This window comes from Salvia splendens, chromosome 2 (assembly GCF_004379255.2).
Source record: "Salvia splendens isolate huo1 chromosome 2, SspV2, whole genome shotgun sequence".
Taxonomy (NCBI): domain Eukaryota; kingdom Viridiplantae; phylum Streptophyta; class Magnoliopsida; order Lamiales; family Lamiaceae; genus Salvia; species Salvia splendens.
In genome coordinates, this window is record NC_056033.1 from 26,043,497 (window position 1) to 26,060,067 (window position 16,571).

Here is a 16,571-nt window from a genome sequence, read left to right on the forward strand (position 1 = left end):
CAACAAAAATCAAACCCACTTCAACCCGCAGGGAAGAACGACCACCGAGCCCACAACCACCGCCGCGGGAAGAACGACCACCGAGCCCACAACACAACCGCAAACTTCAAAGCCGACTCCTCAAGCGCCAACAATGGTCTCCTTGGAAGCAATGGCGGCGTTTCTTCGACAACAAGACCCTAATAGGGATTGGTCGGTGGCGCTGGCCGGTTTTGGTCAAATCGGGGGACAAGAGAGAGTAATTGGAGAAAATCCTTCGGAACCGATTGTACCAGCTACAGCAACACTCCCTACCTCCATCGCGACTTCCTCCGAAATTCCACCAGAAATAGAAGCTCTATCGACTACCACACCACCTGAGTCCTCGGAACCCTCAGAAACTCCACAACACAGTGATTCAATGGAGATTGACCCCATTTCCGCTCATTACGATTCCGACTCAGATGAACGTGAAGCGAGGAAAGGTCAGGAACAGAGGAACCTACAGGGGGAAGTCGGATCGGAAAAAACGCTAACGGCGGAAGTCGTTGCTCGAAAAGTGGCGAGGGAGGAGATAGATCTGAACGAATCAGCCAAGAAGCAGGGCCTAATGACCGATGAGGAATTTCAGGCTATTTTAGATGATGTCAATCGGATGGAAGATGACACTACCGTGGTGGCTGAGGGGCTAGACCTCGCATCACGAGCAGTAGGAGAAAGTGAAGAAGCCGAAGAAAGAAACCGCTCGGAAAGCCAAGATAGGGGAGAAGAAATTATGCCGGAATCATCCCAGCCAGAAGCAGAGGGGGGTGACACACTTGTTGAAGCACAGGAAATGGAAGCAAAGGAAGCAGAATCGGAGATTGATGTACCCCTTCCAGTGGTGCCACCAGTAGTAAAACCGAAGGCCATCAGAGAAAGTTGGTGTTGAAGGGCGACCTTAGGGCAGAACAGCCGAAGCCAAAGAGGGTGTCACAAAGATGCTTAGGGAAGTGGGCAGCTAGTAAGGCGAAGCCGAACACAGAGGCAGATCCCGAAGAGATCATGAGTGAAGAAGAGATGACCACTCCCACAAAACCTGGGTAGGAGTCTTTACCTGTTACTGACCTAGAGGATACTGCAACGGAGACCAGAGCTGTCTCTCCAACACTGAGTGGCCAAGGTGAAGAGGCTGACGGGATGGCTGAGGGTCTGGACCTCGCATCCAGGTCAGTAGGCCATAAGGAGACCAGTCCTACTACCCAGGATCCACTTTCAACACAAGCTGAGAAGGAACCCAAAGAAGAGAAAGACAAAGATGACGGAGAGGAAGTTAGATACCGTGAAGAGAGAAAACGAAAGGGGAAGGCCCCTATGAAGAAGAAGCCCAACAACAAGAAGCCACGTACAGTAAACACTGGCATAGTCATTATTGAGTCAGTTCAGCGAGTCCAGGAACACCGGAGGGAGCGAAGTGATAGCGAATACGCTGCAAGCGAGGAATTAGCCTCCGACAGCGATATCTCTTTGGAGGATGAGGAGTACGCAGAACAACAACTTCAGAATGATCATCGAGAGTTAGTCCACCCACCGGTAGAGAGACTGAGGTACCGGCGCTGGACAGTGGACCTTACTAATGATCTCGTGGATGAGATGAAGCTTTTCGACTCGAAGGAGCTACAGAAAGCTTTCGATAGCAAGGATGAAGGGAGTAAGCAGGTGAAAAGCGGAAAGGTACTTCATATTCCTTCTTTAGATGAGTTAGGTGCCCACGAGCAGTTTCTCTCTTATTTGCACGCGTTAGGATTCGAATGGTTGTTGGAGAATGGGGATCCGAGTGTCCCGGTTAGATTAGCGAAGGAGTTTTTCACGACCTTTAGGTTTAAGGTCACCACTGATCTAGATGAGGAATGTATCAGTTTTAGGCTGTTTGGCGGAGAGATAAGGATGAGCTTGATTGAGTGGACCGTGCGTCTGGGAATATGCAGTTTAGAGGAGGCCATATGGCCTGAGTGGAGAAGTAGGGAGCGGGTAATTCCCCGCAGACAAGTGGAATTTGAGCCCCAGGAAGGCTGGGAGGAACTTACTCACCCTGATGCAGGGCAATTCCAATCCACTATTTCCCGCTCCGTTGATTTCAACAACCCGATTCTGCGTCTTGTACAGCTTTACCTGGATTTCAATTTGTTGGGGCAGTCGAACTCCGCTGTTAGGACATCGATGACGGAGTTATACCTTCTCTGGTGCGCCAAGCATGGAAGGAAGTTGCATCTGGGTTTTTGGACCGCCTAACAATGCCATCTAATTGCCACCCACCCAGCGAGGAACCTCACTCTCTGCCATGTCTTGGGAGTGTTCGTCAGAAACAACATCATCATCACGGAGGCCGAAGACTTATCCGACCAGATCATGGTGGATCCTCCTGGTCTTTTTGATACACCTTTGTTCGTCCGAACGAACACCGTTTACATGAGGCAGGGCGTACCCCAATTCTACGCAATGGGAGAAGAAGCTATACCGACTGGGAGATCTGCAGCACATCCGGGAACACAAGATCAGGAGCAGAGACAGGAAAGGCTAGAGAAAGCTGTGGACGAGATAGCGGAGGAAAACAGACAGATGAGATCAGAAATGACACGGTTAGCATTAGTAATGGAAGGGATCCTGAAGGAGTCTGCAGGACAGACGATGCAGAGTCAGAAGCAAGAAGCTTTGGAGACGATTGTTACCAGGCTAGGAGAGGAAAACCACCGGTTGATAACAGAAATGGCCAGGATGGCATCTGTGATAGATGAGATATTTGAAGAAGTAACCAGCCAGAGGAAGGAAGAAGCTACAGGAGACAGGGGCCATGAAGCCCAGCATCCCGGACCAAGTGTACCAGTAGAACCCGTGACAAAGAGAGGAGAGGCCGAGGAGCCGGTGGACGTAGATGAGGAGCAAGCTGGGACCGAGAAGGAACAATCTCCTGCACCACCTGCCCCGCGTAGGAGCAGGCGACACCGATAGACCACCCCTACTGACCAGTTAGTTTTTTTTATGTTTTTAGTTTTCCGTATTTCTGTTTGTGTTTTGTTTATTTAGGTAGTATAATTTCTGTTTGTGTGCAAACCCCATTCATAACACTTAGCCTATTTTATAGTCTAAGTGTGAGAAGTCAAGGGTTTGTCTTTTTGGCGCATGTGTTTGTGTTTTCTGTTTTCTTTTTCGTAAGCATGTTGGCTCACACTTAGCCCATTGCATGGCCTAAGTGTGAGGAGTTTTGTATATATGTGTGTTTTGTTTGTTGGTTTCTGTTTAGGTTTTCAAACTCTCCCACTTAGCCTATTCCATAGTCTAAGTGTGAGAAGTTTTAGTTTTAATATGTTGTTTTTGTCTGTTTGTCTATGTGTCCACCATACTGGCCATTACCTTTTCCACTTCACATCCCTATCCGAGGGAAGACACTTGTGAAGTGGGAGGGGGGACGCAATGACCAGTATGATGAATGTGTATATGTGTGGTCTGTGTTTGTGTGCTTGTGTTAGTGTCCTGTTAGGTATAGTTTTTTTTTTTATCTTGTGTGTTGATTGGGCTTAAAACTCAACTGTCTTGAGCTGACGGTGAGGGGAATTGAGGGAAATAAGACATGCTGGAAAGCAGAAACCACCCCCCTTAGTACCTCCTAGCCAGGATAGATGATGTGAGTATGAGAGAAAAGCCCATACTTAAAGCCAAACACGAAAGCCCTCTTAAAATGTGAGTTATAAGCTTTAAGTGGAACCACTTTCCACATGTTTAGAAAAGAAAAGAGCGGCTGCCACAAATTGCCTAGGGTGAAGTGACCACGAGTAGCAACACTGAAGGCAATAGGAACCCCCCCCCCCAAAAAAAAAACCACCTTTAGAACCCATTTTCTTAACTCTCTATACCCAGATATACACCCCTAGCCACTGGGACTGTGTGAGCAAGGCATGAGACGATTGGAGCTTACTGGCCAGAAAGGTGTATAAGAAAGCAGAATCCAGCTGGGCAAGAAAATATTGGAAGAAAATCGACCAGGGAGTTATCCCAGGTCCACAAAAAAAAAAAGAAGAAGGTATAAGGGTGGCGAAGCCACAAAAAAAGAGAGAAGAATATGAAGAAAAATGGTCAGAAAACTTGACCACACAAAAAAGAAAAAGAAGGAATAAGGGTGGCGAAGCCACAAGAAGATACTGACCAGTTGGAGATCATAGCCAGAAGCGCCAGCCCAGAGAAGCAACAACCAAGAGCCCAAACGCACACAGTTCCCCCACCTCAATAAATCAGAAATTTTGAACCTAGAGCCTTAGGAATATCCACCCCAAAACATTACAAACCAATAGCCCCATTACAAGCCTTTAAGTCCTTCAGTAGCTGCACGTGAGATTTAAGTCCGAAGCAATTGTGGTTGAGCATATTGAGAGAATGCAGTCATAATCGTCCTGGTAAGGTATGAGTGACTGAGTGAACCTAGTGTTTGGCTGAGAGTTTGGGCGATCTTGACAAGCGGATATACTGACTGGGAAAGAAAGAGGGGGTGGCGGAAGCTCAAGGCTGTCTAAGACCGGATTGCACCTAATCCCGAGGGGAGGGATGGTTGAAAATATAGCCCAATCTTTGTGTTTTAGTCTTTTTATGTTTGATTGTGTGTTTTTCTGTGTTTGTTCAAGTGTTTTTCTTTGCGTCGTGGTATAGAGTCTAGTTTAGGTAGAGTCGGTCAGGGGAGTAACCAGGCTAGCATACGACTTACTTCTTTTGTTTGTCTTCACGCTTGAGGACAAGCATGTGGGAAGTGTGAGCAGTTTGATAAGTCGCATTCTAGGCCTTGGTTACTGGTCAGTATGATGTGCATATTTGAACTTTATCTGCAAAACAAGTTGCTTAAGTGTGCAGGTTGAGTGTTCTAGCCAGTAGGGAAGCTTCGGAATAATTCAAGAGAAAAAGGCGTCGGGATGTTGCCATCCTGATCAGTATGCATGCCAAAAAGGCTAGAGATGGAGAAAAAGGATAGCTGGGAAGATCAACCGCTAGCAAGGGGGCAAAAGAGTCATTTCACGCCGAGAGTCGACCCTAAAAATCAAGGGAGGCCTCCCTATATAAAGAAGCCACTTGGAGAGAGAATCATCATCAAGTAGTTAGTGAACTCCTAAACTTAGCTAGAAATCTCTCTTCGGTCAATCAGTCCTTCAGCATTATCTTTCGAGTTTCTCGTTCCTCGCCACAGCCATGGTCACTTGAGTTCAAGAAGTTCCCGGAGTTCCAGACGTTCTCATCCAATCAGCAAGATCGTAGTTAGAAGTTTCATCGCCCGGCGTGGCAAAACACTTTTATTTCGCTTTCGTAGTTAAATTGCTTGTTTTTCCTTACGCTGGATCTTTGTTTGCTTTTGAATTTCACTGCCTAGAAGTACTTTGTTTGAAGATCCGAACATGTTTTATGCTATGAAGTTATTTTCTGTTAAGTTTACTTCGCCGATCTCCCTTCTTTCTGCCTAGTTAGCTTGGATCTAGAGTTTCTGGTCGTTTTGAGTATCGAATCGTGTGTTTCCAGTTCGTAGTTTATTTCTTCGAGTTAGCATAATTTGTTTACTTTTATTTCATAGAGGTTTGTTTCATGCAAGGTGCAGTTATGTGTTTTCTGTTTTCTTCCATGTTGATCAGTAGGCGGAATTTCAGTTTCGATGTTTGATTTTCGATTTGGAATCTTTGATTGTAGATCTGTGTTCGCGAGTTATCAATCTGTGTTTTAATGGTGCTGAATCTGATTTGTTTTCTGATTTTAGTTTGTGTTTGTTGAAGAAGATGATGTCCAGATCCAATGTTTGGGACCACTTTGCTTTTTAGATGCTTTTTGCTTTTTGTCCTTCGCTTTTAGTACACCCTGCAGATCCGACAGTCTAGTCACCACAACTACCACTTATTCCCTACTTTTCTGTTTAGTTTTTTATAGAAACCTAGTACTTTCCGCATATTTTCTGTTACACCGTATTCACCATAATTCCACGTACACCACTACATGTCGACCACCATTCACCCTTTCTAGTCAGTAGGACACCATCTTAATTTCCCGTCTAGGTAGAGACTCAACCCAAGCGTGGTAGCTAACCAAACCATCCAAAATATCACCGCAATCTGTCCAACCGTCACCATCTCTGTGGGATTCGACCCCTACCTTCACTATACTACCCAGTAGAAGATGGTTGAGGATTTATTGATACCAGGTTCTAGGCTTAGCCGAGGTTTCCTTACTGATCAGTAGGACGCATCTTGCTTGAACGACACCTACGCAAACCTGCTCTTTCAACAAACTATAAAGGAAAACGTGATATCTTAAGCGGGACGGAGGGAGTAGTATGATTTTATTTTCAGTCTAATCATTAGAGTTTGTTTACATAAATATAGTACTTCCTCCGTCCCAACTAAGTTGAGTCGTATTCCCTTTTGGGATGTCCTAACTAAGTGAGTCATTTCCCTATTTGAAAAAAAATAAAAATCCAATTACTTCCATCTTGTACTTTACACTCTCATTATCTTTCATACTTTATTCCCCTCTTCTACTTTTCAACACAATTTCTAAATCTTTGTGCCAAAAGTTATGAGTCCCTCTTTAGGCCGAGGGAGTACTACTTGGTGGGTAATAACAATTGCTAACTAATTAGTAATCCTAAATCAAGACTAAATCTTAGTCATTAGATCAGGAGATCTAGTGGTTGAAATAATGTCAAGTGGATTATGTTTTAAATAAAAAAATTATTAAATAAACTTAAATGGTATTAATGTCAATTCTCTTATGGTAGTTAAAAATAACCATTTTTTCTCTCCTCAAAATCATTTTAAAATTTTAAATTTACGTAACTCTCTCGATTCAAATTATTTTTTCGTAAAAAATATATCAAATTAAAGGTAATCTCATAACGATTCTAACGAGATATCAATTGCATATGTTCCAACGATGATCGGATGATGAAATTTTATAATTTTTATTTCAATTTTCGTATATGTTGATTAATAGATTTTATATCAACAAATGAAACAAACAATCTCAATATGATGCATGTACAATAATAATAAAAATGTGTTGATATTTTCTGGTACTTGTGTTGAAATTCTCATATCACTTTGTTGATATTTGTAAATACACTATATTGATATAAAAAAATCCGTGAAATTATTATATTTTAACAAATTGACTATTTTACCCTTTTGTTGATATTTTATCTACTATTTATTAAAATCTGTGAGCTTTAATCTCATTCACTCATTTTATGATCTAATGGTGTAGGATTGACATTTTAACATGACCCCTACCTTGGTTATATAAATGTCTCAATTTTCTTATTTATTTATTTCATTGAAGATGTCATATTTTTATTATTAAAAAAATTCACTCTCACATTAATATAAACATTACTCCCTCCCACCGAAGATAATCCAATATCTTTTTTGGTTTGTCCCAACTAAAATGACTTATTACTAAAAATAGGAACACGTAAATCTCTACGTTATTTGATCTACTTACTTGATTCTCTCCATTGAACACAAAATTAATTTGCATAAATTTCGCGTCGTCCAAGGAGGGGTCATCTTCCTTGGAATAGATGGAGTATATTTTTTCTATGCACTTGACACATAAAATAAAACCTTCTAAAATCTCGTGCAATCATACAAATGTGATACTCCATCCGTCCCACCACAAGTGATCAACTTTCCATTTTGGGTTATCACACCACAAGTGATCAATTTTCCTTTTTAACAAAAAACAAAACTTTAACACTATCTTAATTTATTTCTTCTCTTTTACTTTATTCTCTATCTTCTTACTTTATTCTCTCTTTATCTCTCATACTTTTTCTTCTCTCATACTTTATTCTCTCTACTTTAAGTTGACATATATCATTTTCTAAAATCTCATACCTAAAAGAAATCCATCACTTGTAATGGGACGGAGAGAGTATATTTTATGTGACAGAGGAAGGAAGTATTAGGAAGTATTTAGTTAATGTTAGTAATTTTTTGTTTCACCAAATCAATTTTAATTTGACCCAAACTTGCACTAAATAAGACCATTAATATATTTAAATTCTTAAAAAGTGTGAATCATACTTCCTTCATTTTATAATAGATGACATACTCCCTTCGTCCCACTAAAGATGGCTCACTTTCTTTTTTGGTTTGTCCCAACTAAGATGACCCATTATAAAAATGGAAACACCTTTTATCCCTACTTTATTCATTATCTCTTACTTTACTCTCTCCACTTAACACACAAAATAAAGGTGCATAAAATCTCGTGCCGTCCAAGGAAGGGGTGGATGGAGTACTTGAAAAATGACACAAGATTTTAGCCGATGTTATTTTGTGTGTTAGGTGAACAAGGAAAATGATATATTTATATTAATGTGAGAGAGATCTTTTTCCAATAATGAAAAATGAAATGTGATATTTTTGTGAAATAAACTAAATGGAAAAGTGTTACTATGAGGGAGTACAAATTTTTTAATAATATTTAAGGCAATTAAGCATCTGTTTAATTTAAACATTTCGAAAAGAAAATGGAGGCAAAACAAATCACCCCCACTCGCCAACACCCATCGTGTCTCTCACGCGAATACACCTAGGTTGAATAACAGAAGATAATAATGGCGGTTACGTGCCGTGTTTACACGCTGCTGATAAGAGAGTGGGCCTTCTCTTTGGCGGTCGATTCTTCACATTACGACAACTAACTCGAGAACCGATTACAACTTCGAGCTCAAAGCAATTCAGCTAATTCAGCTTGAGAGAGAGAGCTAAGCCACGCTAGCAATAATCAAGCGAAAAGGCGAACAGATTGATGCTTTAATCCTTCAAGGTTACAATTCATCTCTGCTTAATTATTGCGCATTGCGTTAAATTGATGTTAATTCGCATGGGCACGCAGTTTGTACATTTAAAAGGGGATAAATCGCTTTAAGAGCAATAAAATTAGCATTGATTTCAGTAATGGATCCATTATTGAAGCTAATTGCGAATAGTTTTGAGCGATTTTCGCCGCTGCCGTTGAATTCCGCTTTGCTAAGGTTTTGTGGAGGTTTTGAAATTAGGTTTTTCTGAGAATTTGCTGCTATGAAGAGAAGCAACGCAGCCGAATCAGCAGCTTCCGCGGCGGCGACGGAGGAGCTGCTGAAGAAGATTAAGGAATTGGAAGTGGGACAGGTGCGCTTGCAGCAGGAGATATCGCAGCTCATGACTTCACCGGCGGCGGCGGCTCAGATTGTGGCCTCTGATCACCGCCAGAGGCAGAGGCCGCACTCGATTTCGCCACAGAGAGTGCCACAGCCGAGAGTCGAGGATGGAGTAGTGGCCAGGGCGTCGTTTCAGCATTTATCTCCACTGCGTAGAGAGAGCCGTCACTGGAGGCTGCCGCCCCCTTCGGCTGTTAATTTTACGGATAAGCAGTATTTGAGCATATTGCAGTCAATGGGGCAGGCTATCCATATAATAGATCCAAATAATCTTCTTATTTACTGGTTAGTTTATGTTGGAATCCTGCTAAAATTGTCATGTATAGATAAGTATTTTGATGAATTGAGAAATGTGAAAAATTTACAAATGATTGGCCTGTGCTTGTGTTTGAATTTCGATTATAAAAAGTCGTTGCAGTAGAATTTCATAATTCGAGAAAGTTCAGACTTGAGTGTACATGTAGATGGAATTCGTTTGCGAAAGTTGAAGGAAGTTGTGTTGATTTTGATGCATACTCAAATGTCTTTGATTTGGAGCAGGAATAAAAGGGCTGAAGAGCTTTATGGATATTCTAGCGAGGAAGCTATTGGGAGTGATGCTCTCGAGATATTAACAGATCCTCAAGACCATGGGGCGGCTAATGAGATTTTGCGTCGTGTGGCGATGGGTGAGAACTGGACCGGGCTGTTTCCGGTTAAGATCAAGTCAGGAATAAGGTTTTCGATAATTGCAACTAATACCCCTTTATATGATGATACCGGTCTCTTTGTTGGAGTTATATGTGTCTCGAATGAAACTAGACCATATGAAGAAGCAAAGGCTGTGATATTGGCTTCTCAAAGGGGCTGCTGGGACAATCCTTCGAATTTTAGCAGGCCGAGAGGCATCACTTCTGGGAAATTCGGTCTTGATCCTCAGCAGCCTCTACAAGTAGCAATTGCCTCCAAGATTTCGAATTTGGTTCGTATTGCACTTTTGTGCTCTGTGCGAATGTTATTTTCATTGCGTGTGTTAACTCCTTTGATATATCTAATAGGCTACTAAGGTGAGCAACAAGGTTAAGTCAAAAATGAGGCCTGCAGAGAGCTACTCAGATTACAATGCGGGCATCTGGGAAGGTAATCATCCTGATCATGGCTTCTCGGATGCAGCTATGTTTGACCATCGGGACGATGGAGCTTCTAGTGGTGCTAGTACTCCAAGAGGAGAACCACTCGGAGTTTTCTCTCGCTCGGAAGACTCTCCTAGTATACAATCGAGAGATTATGGTGATGAGAATGAGAGAAAGCCTTCAATTTCTAAGACCCTTTCCTCAAAAGCGGAGGCGTGGATGGAAAAGAAGGGTTTGGCATTGCCATGGAAAGAAAAAGAACGCGAGGGCACAGATCTGAATCCGAAGGTTTCCCGTTTTGTTTGGCCATGGGGACAGGATGACCAGCAGAATGGAAGGGAACAGCAAAAATGTGCATCGTCCACATTCAAGCAAGAAAGTCCATGTATTGAAACCAATCGAACGACTAATAACGAGGCAACAGCTTCCTGGTGCTCTTTAGTTAATGCTAACAGCTCAAGCAGCGGTAGTAGTGGTGGTAGCACAAGCAGCAGTACTGTTAATAAACATGATGTGGATACCGATTCTTTGGATTATGAAATATTGTGGGAGGACTTGACTATAGGAGAACAAGTTGGACAAGGTTAGTTATCTTAAATATGGGATATCGACTCTGGAACGTGATATGCGTTGATGATCATAATCTGCATTTATATAAAGAGATAACATAAACTTCACATCAGACCGGCTTCCTTCGTGGCCAATTCTGATGCTTTTACGATTCTTAGTTTTCTTACTGAACAAGATATAATTTAATACTCCATGTTTATGTTTGCTAATTTGTTATCCTTCTTCATTCCTTCATCTCACTATCATTTTTTAATTAAACTGAATGCAGGTTCTTGCGGAACTGTTTACCATGCTCTGTGGTATGGATCAGTATGTTCTTTTGCTCTTCTTGTAGAAATATACTATCAATCCCTTTTTTCCCCAACTCCTCCAGAGAGAGAAAGAGAGAAAGATTGAGAATATACAAATAGGTGTTATGAGTAGATGAAAATCAAATAATAATTAATTCTGCATAATTATGATTCGTGGTGGTACCTGTTACTTTTACTCAATCTCGACCACAAAATAACAAGTCATGGATAAAGATTTAGCTGTGAACACATAATCTAACACACACTTCCCAAAATTTCTTCTGGATTTTCCTTCAAAATCTTCTTCTTGATCTCTTGAAGTAATGGCATGATCTTTATGTTCTCAGGATGTTGCTGTCAAGGTGTTCTCCAGGCACGAATATTCTGATGACACGATATCATCCTTCAGACAGGAGGTCTGTGTCTACATATTTTAAAAATTTACTATTCTTGTTGCAAAAAATAAATAAATGCTAGGATTTCGGTTATATACTTGTTTAGCATTAAAAAAACGATATTGTTCTTGTTCTTTTTTGTATGGACAGTGTGATTGATAATACAACTGTTTAGATGTAAGTTGCCAATCCACTAGAAACTTATTTTGAATTTTCGACTCTCTGTACTAGAGATGTTGAAGATCCATTTGATTTCTTGTTCCCGTAGAAACCTGAGCAAAAGAACCACTAAAGACAAAAAGAGACACGAGCATGTTTTTATCTGTCAAACATGTTTGTAATACCGTCTCTATGGTTTTGAAGGTCTCACTTATGAAAAGACTTCGGCATCCAAATATCCTCCTATTCATGGGTGCAGTTATGTCTCCAGAACGCCTTGGAATTGTAACAGAGTATCTTCCACGGTATATTCTTTTTGTGCTGTGCTTTACCTAATTTTCATTCTAAATTTGTATTTTAGTCGGTAGTTACTAAATGCAATCTGATATGAGCTTATTACGGCACCCTCTTTCCAAACATATAATCGTATTGCCCCCGGCGTCTTTACCTTGTGTTATCCCATTTGCTATTCAGAAAGGCGACATGTGTGCTAATTCCTTTTCTTCATTTTGTGCAGTGGCAGTCTGTTCCGGCTCTTGCAGAAGAGTGCAGCAAAATTAGAATGGAAAAGGCGCATTCACATGGCTTTGGATATAGTAAGTACTTCCTCCGGCCCATGTTACTTTAGGCGATTCTTTTTGGCGTGGGAACTAAGAAAGTTTTGGTTAGTGGGGTAAATTGAGATAAAATATAATAGGATAGAAAATTAAGTAGGAGGGAGAAGAGAGAGTAAAGTGGGAGAGAGAGTAAAGTAAGTGAGCTTAGAGTAAAGTTGTGTGTTTTTTGTGTGTTTTTTGTCAAAGAGAAAGGACTCAAATAACTTGGGATAACTGAAAATAGAATAGACTCAAGTAACTTGTGATGTAGGGAGTGTCATTTAAATTCTGATGGACAACTTCAACACAATCATTTCTGCTATTTTTAGAAAATTGTGTTTGTGTTTTACAGGCACGAGGTATGAATTATCTTCATCACCACAATCCTCCTATCGTCCACCGTGATTTGAAATCTTCAAATCTTCTTGTGGATAGGAACTGGACTGTTAAGGTCTGATTTTAGCTAATATATGTGTGGATTCCACTTACCGTGTTTGTAGTAATTAAAATGACTCCAACCGAATATGACAGGTCGGTGACTTTGGTCTCTCACGTCTAAAAAACGAGACCTACTTGTTGACAAAGACAGGAAAAGGAACAGTATGTTACTAACACACAAAATATTTTGTCCCCGTTATCAAACCTTTCTCTTCAGTCTTCAATTTTCACACTGCTTTCATAATGCAGCCTCAATGGATGGCTCCTGAAGTTCTTTGTAACGAACCTGCAGACGAGAAGTATGGCTGAGTCAATGCAGTTTATATATGTTATAAAATAGACCCTAACGTATTCTACTTCTATTTGAGATGTCAGGTCCGACATATATAGCTTCGGTGTGATACTCTGGGAACTCATAACCCAAAAGATTCCATGGGAGAACCTTAATTCGATGCAGGTATTCTTAAGAAATACTACAATTCTTGTATTAGATATTTTTCTGTTAAAGCATTAGGCATGAAAATACAGGTTATTGGAGCTGTGGGCTTCATGAACCAACGCTTGGATATACCAGACAACGTCGATGGAGAATGGGCTTCTATTATACAGAGCTGCTGGGACAGGTGTGGCTTCGTTCAACTCTAAATGCATATGGTTTCCTCCGAATATCTGGTTTTGGTTACTATTGAACTATTTGTCTAATACAATGAGTTTGAAACTGAAGAAGAAATGTTGGTATTATGTTAGTATTGATGATGCAATAACTGGAGAAGATCTACTCCAGAAATTAAATTGAGATTTCGATGTATTCTAATTTACAGTGAACCACATTCGCGCCCTTCATTCCAAGAACTAGTCGACAAGCTAAAAGAGATGCAGAGACGATGTGCAATCCAACATCAAGCCAAATGCGCTAGTGCCAGAGATGCCGCCCAGAAATAATTCTACACCTAACTTTTGCTTGTACGATCCCAAGCAGACGATGATACCAAGCCAGTGGCCGCGCTGCATTTGCTTGTGGTGTCGGATTACATCATATCCAAGGCAGCTACCTACCCTCTCCTCGCTGTCTCTCTGTCCTTTATTTGGCGGTCTGTCTCGACTGAGATATATTGGTGATGATTTTGTATGTTACATGAATTCATGTTCGCCTTTTTATCCGAAACAGGCTGCAATCTGAGGGCACGAATCTCATTCAAGGTTGGAAATATTGAAATTGTGGTCAAGAGTGAAGTGTAAAATAGTGAAATTAGCTGAGTTTCTTTTTTGTTCATCTTCTATCAGCAAAAAAAATGAATCTGTGAGTTTGCATAGTGGGATTTTGGATGTATGGAATGGAAATATATTAATATTAATATATGAAATTATGCCTATGGTAATATACTATATACATACATATATACTACTAATAAGGAAACAATCTAAACATAGTAATGTATAATATTAACTGCTTAGCTAATTAGAGCAGCGCCATATCCTTGTATTCACTAACGGATGGTGATTGTGTTTTCGTTACTCGATCTGACAACGTTTCGTTTGGTCGGTTTCACAGCCACGCAGGAAGCCAATCCTTCCCGTTGATGAAATCGACGGTCATGAAGCGCAAAGCGTCTTCATAGCTCAGCTGCTTCGACCAATCGGTCCGTTTGTGGGTAGCAGCGCCCGGTCCGTGACTGTTATACTCCGCAAGGTGCAGGTTTCTGTTTTAAAATCCAGCAATGTGAATTTCATCAAACACACACACACACAGACACATATCTGAGATTAGAGAGAAGCCTTTCTTACTCTTTACTGTGTGGATAGCTCCAATCAGTCCATCCATGAGAGACAACACTGTCTGACAAATATGTGTCAGCATAAACTACAGTGGAATGTGTCCCTTTAGCCCTTCCTAAATGCACATTGTTATCAACACCATAAACTTTGCTCTTCACCAACGCGAATCCGCCGGTTGCGTTCCCTCTCTGCTTGTGGCTAGCGGTGATGGAACCCCTAATCTCCGATCTCATGTTCGGGACCACGAAAACCTCGCATTCCTGCGACATAAAAAAAATCCCCTGTTTTAGGGCAGGGGTGGTTCTTATGTGAAATGAGATGAAAAAGCAATGCTTACGTGGAACATGGACTGGCCGTGTCCGAAGATGACATCGACGGAGCCCTGGACGTAGCAAGCGCCGTAGTAGTGGCGGCCCCTCGCGTCGAAGAGGGTGTTGTGGTTGCTGATGAATGAACAATGGTAGAATGCAGCCTTGTCTGCCCCCACCACGACTGCCACTGCTTTGTTCTGTTTGGTACGATCAATGCCAGTTGGAGCTGCGTTCTGATTATTGGAAGAGGATTGTTAGAATTTTTCATAACTAGAGACCAAATTTAACCATCAGATCAAAAATTGAAGGATGAAATTTTACTAGTTTATACGAGGGGCATGACCTCGTATGAACTAAAACGATCTCAAAATGACCTTCACGTTATGAACAGTACTAATCTGAAAACGACCTAATTGTTATCTGAAAATGACCTTCGATCATGACCCTATAGATGATACGTACCTTGAAGGTGATACCGTATGCGATGAAATATTTGGCTTCGACTTTGAACGTGGCTGAATCGTAGTCGTCAGCTGAGCTTCGGGACCACACGATTGACGTCTTCCCGCTTCCTTCACCTCTCATGAATATATAAGGCTTGCTACGAGGTATTTTAACTTTTTCCCTAAACAAGAAAACACTCCTCAATTTAACATTACATATATATATTCTTCAATCAAATTACCTATAGACTCCCTTGGCAACATGAATCATAATCCATTTAGAATTCCTGTTTGGGATATGATCAATGGCAGCCTGCACAGATTTGAAGTCCCCATTTCCGTCTGCATCAACGGTTATCGTTCGATCGGATCGAATGTCGTTTGCCAAGGTTTGTGAATCAATTACTTTGTTGTTGGAGAAGCCATGAACAAAATCCAACAATATGAATAATGCGACAATAACACATAGAGAGAGCCGAGGTAAATGCATTGTGTTTTTCTTTTATTTCCTTTTCACATCTCTCTAAACAACTCTAAAATGACTATCAAATTTCATCAACAACTATTATATGGGGGAAATCATCAAGAAAGTTGGAGGTTATCCATCAATTTCTGAGTTTCTGTCGTCCAGCTTTTATTATACCATGTGTTGACATAAAGTCTTTTACAATATACACCAAGGAAAAAAAAATAAGATTGTTGTTTTGATTGGTTGTACAATCCTTGATTTATGGATGGCCCTATCTTTTTGGTTAATATTTTATGTAGAAACATTTTAACTTTAAATATACACATATTAGGAATATTTTTCGTTAATGAAAGTAATTTTAAGAGTTAGAACTACATAATTAGTCTATAAACTAGTCACTCTAAAAATTTGTTGGAACTACTCCCTCCGTTTTTTAAAAATAGAAACATTTGAAACGGCACGAGTTTTAATGCACAATTTGGTAAAGTAAGAGAGAATGAGAGAAAAATTGGTAAAGTAAGAGAGAGAGATTTTTTTTTGGTAAAGTAAGAGAGTGGAAAAGAAAAATTAATGTTAGTGGATTATGAGATCAACTTTATTAGTGATATAAGTGGTAAATATATTGATATATAAGGGTGTAAAGATTTCCTAGAATAAAAGTTTGAAAGTTGCTATTTTTAAGGAACGGACTAAAATGGAAAGAGTTGCTATTTTTAAAATACGGAGGGAGTATATGATTGGGGATGAAATGTTAGATCATGGGGACCTTTTGTCTTTCCATCTTGATGTAATCACTATTAGTTTAGTAGTGGCTTAGTGATGATTTAG

General features: G+C 40.6%; 2 protein-coding genes across 3 annotated transcripts; one reads left to right on the forward strand and one right to left on the reverse strand.

Moving 5' to 3' along the window:
* Positions 1 to 8,688: 8,688 nt before the first annotated feature.
* Positions 8,689 to 14,123, forward strand: LOC121792055 (serine/threonine-protein kinase ste20-like). Of its 2 annotated transcripts, XM_042189839.1 has the most exons (14): positions 8,689 to 8,811; positions 9,044 to 9,469; positions 9,725 to 10,145; positions 10,222 to 10,879; positions 11,135 to 11,175; positions 11,504 to 11,572; positions 11,915 to 12,015; positions 12,228 to 12,306; positions 12,659 to 12,757; positions 12,838 to 12,906; positions 12,994 to 13,043; positions 13,120 to 13,201; positions 13,273 to 13,367; positions 13,566 to 14,123. In XM_042189839.1, exons 2-14 carry the CDS (start codon positions 9,066 to 9,068, stop codon positions 13,684 to 13,686), a joined length of 2,289 nt encoding a protein of 762 aa, XP_042045773.1. In that variant the 5' UTR covers positions 8,689 to 8,811; positions 9,044 to 9,065; the 3' UTR covers positions 13,687 to 14,123. The 2 variants fall into 2 exon arrangements, with proteins under 2 accessions (XP_042045773.1, XP_042045772.1); XM_042189838.1 differs by having other exon boundaries at positions 8,718 to 9,469.
* Positions 14,124 to 14,164: 41 nt separating this feature from the next.
* On the reverse strand, positions 14,165 to 15,783 carry LOC121792056 (probable pectinesterase 67). The gene is made up of 5 exons (XM_042189840.1): positions 15,517 to 15,783; positions 15,294 to 15,456; positions 14,858 to 15,064; positions 14,530 to 14,780; positions 14,165 to 14,444 (listed from the first exon to the last, which is right to left on the reverse strand). Exons 1-5 carry the CDS (start codon positions 15,762 to 15,764, stop codon positions 14,291 to 14,293), a joined length of 1,023 nt encoding a protein of 340 aa, XP_042045774.1. The 5' UTR covers positions 15,765 to 15,783; the 3' UTR covers positions 14,165 to 14,290.
* Between the last annotated feature and the right edge of the window lie 788 nt (positions 15,784 to 16,571).